General features: G+C 45.8%; 1 protein-coding gene across 1 annotated transcript in view; it reads left to right on the top strand.

Annotated features, from left to right (window-relative positions):
- Window positions 1-4,335, top strand: part of shroom3 (shroom family member 3) — a 47,233-nt gene extending 42,898 nt beyond the window's left edge. The window contains exons 16-19 of the mRNA XM_072455278.1: window positions 1,810-1,879; window positions 1,946-2,111; window positions 2,888-3,006; window positions 3,934-4,335. Coding sequence (XP_072311379.1) covers window positions 1,810-1,879; window positions 1,946-2,111; window positions 2,888-3,006; window positions 3,934-4,335 — 757 coding nt within the window. The remainder of the gene's footprint in view (window positions 1-1,809; window positions 1,880-1,945; window positions 2,112-2,887; window positions 3,007-3,933) is intronic.
- Window positions 4,336-9,777: the final 5,442 nt, after the last annotated feature.

The following is a 9,777-nucleotide window of genomic DNA, read 5'->3' on the forward strand; positions in this document are numbered from 1 at the left end:
CAGACCCAGACCCAGACCCAGACCCTAACCCTGACCCTAACCCTGACCCTGACCCTGACCCTGACCCAGACCCAGACCCTAACCCTGACCCTGACCCTGACCCTGACCCAGACCCTAACCCTAACCCTGACTCTAACCCTGACCTTAACCCGGTGCGGTCAAATAGCGCAGCAGTTTCAGGAGCCGCGGCACAAAATAACATGGCAGTTTCGGCCGCGCGGCTCTGGAGACACGCCCTTTTCTTTAATGTTGAAGACAAATCAAAACTTGAGGAAACATAATGAGGAAACATAATGAAGAAACATAATGAGGAAACATATTGAGGAAACATAATGAGGAAACATAATGAGGAAACATAATGAGGAAACATAATGAGGAAACATAATGAGGAAACATAATGAGGAAACATAATGAGGAAACATATTGAGGAAACATAATGAGGAAACATAATGAGGAAACATAATGAGGAAACATAATGAGGAAACATAATGAGGAAACATAATGAGGAAACATATTGAGGAAACATAATGAGGAAACATAATGAGGAAACATATTGAGGAAACATAATGAGGAAACATAATGAGGAAACATAATGAGGAAACATAATGAGGAAACATATTGAGGAAACATAATGAGGAAACATAATGAGGAAACATATTGAGGAAACATATTGAGGAAACATAATGAGGAAACATAATGAGGAAACATATTGAGGAAACATAATGAGGAAACATAATGAGGAAACATAATGAGGAAACATAATGAGGAAACATAATGAGGAAACATAATGAGGAAACATAATGAGGAAACATAATGAGGAAACATAATGAGGAAACATATTGAGGAAACATAATGAGGAAACATATTGAGGAAACATATTGAGGAAACATAATGAGGAAACATAATGAGGAAACATAATGAGGAAACATATTGAGGAAACATAATGAGGAAACATAATTAGGAAACATAATGAGGAAACATAATGAGGAAACATAATGAGGAAACATATTGAGGAAACATAATGAGGAAACATAATGAGGAAACATAATGAGGAAACATAATGAGGAAACATATTGAGGAAACATAATGAGGAAACATAATGAGGAAACATAATGAGGAAACATAATGAGGAAACATAATGAGGAAACATAATGAGGAAACATATTGAGGAAACATAATGAGGAAACATAATGAGGAAACATATTGAGGAAACATATTGAGGAAACATAATGAGGAAACATAATGAGGAAACATAATGAGGAAACATAATGAGGAAACATATTGAGGAAACATAATGAGGAAACATAATGAGGAAACATATTGAGGAAACATATTGAGGAAACATAATGAGGAAACATAATGAGGAAACATATTGAGGAAACATAATGAGGAAACATATTGAGGAAACATAATGAGGAAACATAATGAGGAAACATATTGAGGAAACATAATGAGGAAACATATTGAGGAAACATAATGAGGAAACATAATGAGGAAACATAATGAGGAAACATAATGAGGAAACATATTGAGGAAACATAATGAGGAAACATAATGAGAAAACATAATGAGGAAACATATTGAGGAAACATAATGAGGAAACATAATGAGGAAACATATTGAGGAAACATAATGAGGAAACATAATGAGGAAACATAATGAGGAAACATATTGAGGAAACATAATGAGGAAACATAATGAGGAAACATAATGAGGAAACACTGTTGTCACCAGGTTTATAACAGCTTTTGACCCTCATGAAAGTGGATTTTGCAAAATGCGACGCTGACGCTGTGTGTTATGTGTTAGGAGCCCGGGGCCCGGAGACGTGAGCTCGGAGCCCAGTGTGGAGCAGAAGCATGGCCTCATCTCCATGAAGGTACAAACCGCTCCAGAAGCAGCACTTTCCATGACCTTGTGTAACCGAGGCTGTGGCGCCCTCTAGGTGGAGCTGTGTGAAGCTTTGAGGAGCAGCACAGAGCGTTTAGAGCGGGAGAAGGCGGAGCTGAGTGATGACATGAAGGGCCACACGGAGCTGGGACTGCGAGTGGACGCCTGGGTGCAGGAGCGCTGTGACCACGCCCACACGGACAAGTACCGCCTCTTCATTGGTGCGGAAACAACCGAAAAAACGATATCCTCATGTGGTCCTTTGTGGCCTTGTCTGTGTGTGGTACATACAGTGTGTGGTGTGTGTGGTACATACAGTGTGTGGTGTGTGTGGTACATACAGTGTGTGGTCTGTGTGGTACATACAGTGTGTGGTGTGTGTGGTACATACAGTGTGTGGTGTGTGTGGTACATACAGTGTGTGGTCTGTGTGGTACATACAGTGTGTGGTGTGTGTGGTACATACAGTGGTCTGTGTGGTACATACAGTGTGTGGTCTGTGTGGTACATACAGTGGTCCGTGTGGTACATACAGTGGTCTGTGTGGTACCTACAGTGGTCTGTGTGGTACATACAGTGGTCCGTGTGGTACATACAGTGGTCTGTGTGGTACATACAGTGGTCTGTGTGGTACATACAGTGTGTGGTGTGTGTGGTACATACAGTGGTCTGTGTGGTACATACAGTGGTCCGTGTGGTACATACAGTGGTCCGTGTGGTACATACAGTGGTCCGTGTGGTACATACAGTGGTCCGTGTGGTACATACAGTGGTCCGTGTGGTACATACAGTGGTCTGTGTGGTACCTACAGTGGTCCGTGTGGTACATACAGTGGTCTGTGTGGTACATACAGTGGTCTGTGTGGTACCTACAGTGGTCCGTGTGGTACCTACAGTGGTCTGTGTGGTACCTACAGTGGTCCGTGTGGTACATACAGTGGTCTGTGTGGTACATACAGTGGTCTGTGTGGTACATACAGTGGTCTGTGTGCTGCAGGTGACCTGGAGCGGGTGGTGAACCTGTTGCTGTCCTTGTGCGGACGCTTGGCCCGAGTGGAGCGCTCGCTGGACTCGCTGTGCAGACAGAAGCCTGCAGAGGGCAGCACTGAGCTCTGGGTACCACTGTCATTAAACTCTTATGAAATGTATCGGGGAAATTAGAGCTACACTGTATTTTGACTGTTTGCAGTAGTCCAAAGGTTTACTTCACCTGCTCAAGTATTCTGACTATATAGACAAATACAGGCTGGGACTTGGACTGGGGCGGAGCTTCAGCAGAGCCTCAACATAAAGCCAGAGCTGCCATGGGACGGCCCAGTCACAGACGGACCAGATCTACACCCAGAATCTAAAAGATCTGAATTTACAAATAAAATATAGTTGGTCTGAATATTCACAATTTAAAGAAAAATGACCAGTGCAATGAGCGCGTATGGAGCTGCACGTGTCGCAGTAGAGCTACTGCATCCCTCACTGACCTGTAAAGGTTAGTGTCATAATGTGGTAGCTCCGCCCCTGGGCTGCTATAGCACTGTTTCCTGATTGGTGCAGGTTTAGATCAGAGAGAGGACCCAAAAAAGAGACTCGTGTGAGGCTCATTCAACCCCAAAAATAGATGCGGTCAAACAATCCACCAAGGTCCGTGTTCAAGACCAGAAGATGGGCCCCCAAGGTCCCAAAGCATCCGTAAAGAGGAGTTAAGCGGGCACTTTTACTAAGAAAGAAACCCCTTGTTTGAATAAGTCTGATAATCTGAGAAACAACCTCCCCTCACTCTACAACAGCCTCATGAGACCTTCATCTCAGACACAACCTCCCCTCACTCTACAACAGCCTCATGAGACCTTCATCTCAGACACAACCTCCCCTCACTCTACAACAGCCTCATGAGACCTTCACCTGAGACACAACCTCCCCTCACTCTACAACAGCCTCATGAGACCTTCATCTCAGACACAACCTCCCCTCACTCTACAACAGCCTCTTTAACGTGCGCCCCCTCCTGGACGGTTAAGGGATCACATCTTGTTCCATGTGTTTCAGGACTCTCTCGTTCACAAACGGAGCGTTCTTCTGCGTCAGACCCAAGACGCCCTGGAGCTCAGGGAGCACCTGGAGCAGCGGCAGCGCACGGTCCACGCGTTCCTCCGCCGCCGCCTGCAGCGCCCGCAGCTGCAGCTCTACCGCCACCTGGTGGGCGCCACGCCGGCCCGGCTCATCGCCCTCCGCCGCCTGGACGAGCTGATCCAGCGGAGCCAGGAGCAGCTCAGCCTCCTCCTGGACACCGTGCCCCTGGAGGTGACGCAGGCTCGGGGGTGGAGCCGCGTGGGCCTGGCTCTGACCACGCCCTTTCGCCTCCTCTCGCACTCGCAGGCCCCGCCTGCATGGCACGCCCGTGTGGTGCCCGGGCCCCTGGACTGCCCGGTCACGGTGACGTCCCTGTGACTCATGACGAGACACGATCACTGCCTTTGATGTTTTATGTTACATTTATGTTTCATTTCTTCACGATGTTTGTCAAAAGAAACACTTTAATCACAAGTTTAACCTCACACTTTATTCACCTTCATATTCACTTTATTCACCTTTATAACACTTTATTCACCTTTATATTCACTTTATTCACCTTTATATTCACTTTATTCACCTTTATATTCACCTTTATATTCACCTTTATAACACTTTATTCACCTTTATATTCACTTTATTCACCTTTATATTCACCTTTATAACACTTTATTCACCTTTATATTCACTTTATTCACCTTTATATTCACCTTTATAACACTTTATTCACCTTTATAACACTTTATTCACCTTTATATTCACTTTATTCACCTTTATATTCACCTTTATAACACTTTATTCACCTTTATATTCACTTTATTCACCTTTATATTCACTTTATAACACTTTATTCACCTTTATATTCACCTTTATAACACTTTATTCACCTTTATATTCACCTTTATAACACTTTATTCACCTTTATATTCACCTTTATAACACTTTATTCACCTTTATAACACTTTATTCACCTTTATATTCACTTTATTCACCTTTATAACACTTTATTCACCTTTATATTCACTTTATTCACCTTTATATTCACCTTTATAACACTTTATTCACTTTATTCACCTTTATATTCACCTTTATAACACTTTATTCACCTTTATATTCACTTTATTCACCTTTATAACACTTTATTCACCTTTATATTCACTTTATTCACCTTTATAACACTTTATTTACCTTTATAACACTTTATTCACCTTTATAACACTTTATTCACCTTTATAACACTGAGCAATACGACCAAATGAAACATGAATAAAATGTTTAAACACTAATTATAAAGTCGGCCTGTATTTACCGCTGTGGTTGTTGTGTGGTTGTTGTGTGGTTGTTTTGCGGTGGTTGCATGGTTGTTGTGTGGTGGTTGTTGTGTGGTTGTTGTGTGGTGGTTGTGTGGTTGTTGTGCGGTTGTTGTGTGGTGGTTGTGTGGTTGTTGTGTGGTGGTTGTTGTGTTGTTGTGTGGTGGTGGTTGTTGTGTGGGTGTTGCTGTGTGGTTGTTGTGTGGTGGTTGTGTGGTTGTTGTGTGGTGGTTGTGTGGTGGTTTTGTGGTTGTCGTGTGGTGGTTGTGTGGTGGTTGTTGTATGGTGGTTGTGTGGTTGTTGTGTGGTGGTGGTTGTGTGGCCGTTGTGTGGTTGTTGTGTGGTGGTTGTTGTGTGGTTGTTGTGTGGTGGTTGTGTGGTTGTTGTGTGGAGGTTGTGTGGTGGTTGTGTGGTGGTTTTGTGGTTGTCGTGTGGTTGTCGTGTGGTTGTTGTGCGGTGGTTGTTGTGCCGTGGTTGTGTGGTGGTTTTGTGGTGGTTGTGTTGTTGTTGTGTGGTGGTTGTGTGGTTGTTGTGTGGTGGTTTTGTGGTTGTCGTGTGGTTGTCGTGTGGTTGTTGTGCGGTGGTTGTGTGGTGGTTGTTGTGCCGTGGTTGTGTGGTGGTTGTGTGGTGGTTGTGTGGAGGTTGTGTGGTGGTTGTGTGGTGGTTTTGTGGTTGTCGTGTGGTTGTCGTGTGGTTGTTGTGCGGTGGTTGTTGTGCCGTGGTTGTGTGGTGGTTTTGTGGTGGTTGTGTTGTTGTTGTGTGGTGGTTGTGTGGTTGTTGTGTGGTGGTTTTGTGGTTGTCGTGTGGTTGTCGTGTGGTTGTTGTGCGGTGGTTGTGTGGTGGTTGTTGTGCCGTGGTTGTGTGGTGGTTGTGTGGTGGTTGTGTGGAGGTTGTGTGGTGGTTGTGTGGTGGTTTTGTGGTTGTCGTGTGGTTGTCGTGTGGTTGTTGTGCGGTGGTTGTGTGGTGGTTGTTGTGCCGTGGTTGTGTGGTGGTTGTGTGGTTGTTGTGTGGAGGTTGTGTGGTGGTTGTGTGGTGGTTTTGTGGTTGTCGTGTGGTTGTCGTGTGGTTGTTGTGTGGTGGTTGTTGTGCCGTGGTTGTGTGGTGGTTTTGTGGTGGTTGTGTGGTTGTTGTGTGGTGGTTGTGTGGTTGTTGTGTGGTGGTTGTTGTGTTTTGTGGTTGTTGTGTGGTGGTTGTGTGGTTGTTGTGTGGAAGTTGTGTGGTGGTTGTGTGGTGGTTTTGTGGATGTCGTGTGGTGGTTGTGTGTTTATTGTGTGGTTGTCATAAGGTTGTTGTGTGGTTGTTGTGTGGTGGTTGTCTGGTTGTTGTTCTGTGTGGTTGTTGTGTGGTTGTTATGTGGTGGTTGTGTTGTGGTTATGTGGTTGTTGTGTGGTGGTTGTGTGGTGGTTGTTGTGTGGTGTGTGTGGTGGTTTTGTGGTGGTTGTGTGGTTGTTGTGTGGTTGTTGTGTGGTGTGTGTGGTTGTTGTGTGGTGTGTGTGTGTGTGGTTGTTGTTTGGTGGTTGTGTGGTGGTTTTGTGGTTGTCGTGTGGTGGTTGTTGTGTGGTGGTTGTGTGGTTGTCGTAAGGTTGTTGTGTGGTGGTTGTGTGGTTGTTGTGTGGTGGTTGTTGTGTGGTTGTTGTATGGTGGTTGTGTGGTTGTTGTGTGGAGGTTGTGTGGTTGTTGTTCTGTGTGGTTGTTGTGTGGTTGTTATGTGGTGGTTGTGTGGTTGTTGTGTTGTGGTTATGTGGTTGTTGTGTGGTGGTTGTGTGGTTGTTGTGTTGTGGTTATGTGGTTGTTGTGTGGTGGTTGTGTGGTGGTTGTTGTGTGGTGTGTGTGGTGGTTTTGTGGTGGTTGTGTGGTTGTTGTGTGGTGGTTGTGTGGTTGTTGTGTGGTTGTTGTGTGGTGTGTGTGGTTGTTGTGTGGTGTGTGTGTGGTTGTTGTGTGGTGTGTGTGATTGTTGTGTGGTGTGTGTGTGGTTGTTGTGTGGAGGTTGTGTGGTTGTTTTGTGGTTGTTTTGTGGTGTGTCTGTGGTTGTTGTTTGGTTGTTGTGTGGTGTGTGTGGTTGTTGTGTGGTTGTTGTGTGGTTGTTGTGTGGTGTGTGTGGTTGTTGTTTGGTTGTTGTGTGGTGTGTGTGGTGGTTGTGTGGTTGTTGTGTGGTGGTTGTTGTTGTGTGGTGTGTGTGGTGGTTGTGTGGTTGTTGTGTGGTTGTTGTGTGGTGTGTGTGTGTGTGTGTGGTTGTTTGGTGGTTGTGTGGTGGTTTTGTGGTTGTCGTGTGGTGGTTGTGTGGTGGTTGTGTGGTTGTTGTGTGGAGGTTGTGTGGTGGTTGTGTGGTGGTTTTGTGGATGTCGTGTGGTGGTTGTGTGGTTGTTGTGTTGTGGTTATGTGGTTGTTGTGTGGTTGTGTGGTGGTTGTTGTGTGGTGTGTGTGGTGGTTGTGTGGTGGTTGTGTGGTGGTTGTGTGGTGGTTATGTGGTTGTTGTGTGGTTGTTGTGTGGTGGTTGTGTGGTGGTTGTTGTGTTTTGTGGTTGTTGTGTGGTGGTTGTGTGGTGGTTGTGTGGTTGTTGTGTGGTGTGTGTGTGGTTGTTGTGTGGTGTGTGTGTGGTTGTTGTGTGGAGGTTGTGTGGTGTGTGTGGTTGTTTTGTGGTGTGTCTGTGGTTGTTGTTTGGTTGTTGTGTGGTGTGTGTGGTTGTTGTTTGGTTGTTGTGTGGTTTGTGTGGTTGTTGTGTGGTGGTTGTTGTTGTGTGGTGTGTGTGGTGGTTGTGTGGTTGTTGTGTGGTGTGTGTGTGGTTGTTGTGTGGTGTGTGTGTGGTTGTTGTGTGGAGGTTGTGTGGTGTGTGTGGTTGTTTTGTGGTGTGTCTGGTTGTTGTTTGGTTGTTGTGTGGTGTGTGTGGTTGTTGTTTGGTTGTTGTGTGGTTTGTGTGGTTGTTGTGTGGTGGTTGTTGTTGTGTGGTGTGTGTGGTGGTTGTGTGGTTGTTGTGTGGTGTGTGTGGTTGTTGTGTGGTTGTTGTGTGGTGAGTGTGGTTGTTGTGTGGTGTGTGTGTGTGTGGTTGTTGTTTGGTGGTTGTGTGGTGGTTTTGTGGTTGTCGTGTGGTGGTTGTTGTGTGGTGGTTGTGTGGTTGTCGTAAGGTTGTTGTGTGGTTGTTGTGTGGTGGTTGTTGTGTGGTTGTTGTATGGTGGTTGTGTGGTTGTTGTGTGGAGGTTGTGTGGTTGTTGTTCTGTGTGGTTGTTGTGTGGTTGTTATGTGGTGGTTGTGTGGTTGTTGTGTTGTGGTTATGTGGTTGTTGTGTGGTGGTTGTGTGGTTGTTGTGTTGTGGTTATGTGGTTGTTGTGTGGTGGTTGTGTGGTGGTTGTTGTGTGGTGTGTGTGGTGGTTGTGTGGTTGTTGTGTGGTGGTTGTGTGGTTGTTGTGTGGTGTGTGTGGTTGTTGTGTGGTGTGTGTGTGGTTGTTGTGTGGTGTGTGTGATTGTTGTGTGGTGTGTGTGTGGTTGTTGTGTGGAGGTTGTGTGGTGGTTGTGTGGTGGTTTTGTGGTTGTCGTGTGGTTGTCGTGTGGTTGTTGTGCGGTGGTTGTTGTGCCGTGGTTGTGTGGTGGTTGTGTTGTTGTTGTGTGGTGGTTGTGTGGTTGTTGTGTGGTGGTTTTGTGGTTGTCGTGTGGTTGTCGTGTGGTTGTTGTGCGGTGGTTGTGTGGTGGTTGTTGTGCCGTGGTTGTGTGGTGGTTGTGTGGTGGTTGTGTGGAGGTTGTGTGGTGGTTGTGTGGTGGTTTTGTGGTTGTCGTGTGGTTGTCGTGTGGTTGTTGTGCGGTGGTTGTGTGGTGGTTGTTGTGCCGTGGTTGTGTGGTGGTTGTGTGGTTGTTGTGTGGAGGTTGTGTGGTGGTTGTGTGGTGGTTTTGTGGTTGTCGTGTGGTTGTCGTGTGGTTGTTGTGTGGTGGTTGTTGTGCCGTGGTTGTGTGGTGGTTTTGTGGTGGTTGTGTGGTTGTTGTGTGGTGGTTGTGTGGTTGTTGTGTGGTGGTTGTTGTGTTTTGTGGTTGTTGTGTGGTGGTTGTGTGGTTGTTGTGTGGAAGTTGTGTGGTGGTTGTGTGGTGGTTTTGTGGATGTCGTGTGGTGGTTGTGTGTTTATTGTGTGGTTGTCATAAGGTTGTTGTGTGGTTGTTGTGTGGTGGTTGTCTGGTTGTTGTTCTGTGTGGTTGTTGTGTGGTTGTTATGTGGTGGTTGTGTGGTTGTTGTGTTGTGGTTATGTGGTTGTTGTGTGGTGGTTGTGTGGTGGTTGTTGTGTGGTGTGTGTGGTGGTTTTGTGGTGGTTGTGTGGTTGTTGTGTGGTTGTTGTGTGGTGTGTGTGGTTGTTGTGTGGTGTGTGTGTGTGTGGTTGTTGTTTGGTGGTTGTGTGGTGGTTTTGTGGTTGTCGTGTGGTGGTTGTTGTGTGGTGGTTGTGTGGTTGTCGTAAGGTTGTTGTGTGGTGGTTGTGTGGTTGTTGTGTGGTGGTTGTTGTGTGGTTGTTGTATGGTGGTTGTGTGGTTGTTG

Source organism: Eucyclogobius newberryi, unplaced genomic scaffold (genome assembly GCF_026437365.1).
Source record: "Eucyclogobius newberryi isolate DKJ021-1_F unplaced genomic scaffold, fEucNew1.0.hap1 SCAF_2, whole genome shotgun sequence".
In the NCBI taxonomy this organism is placed as follows: domain Eukaryota; kingdom Metazoa; phylum Chordata; class Actinopteri; order Gobiiformes; family Gobiidae; genus Eucyclogobius; species Eucyclogobius newberryi.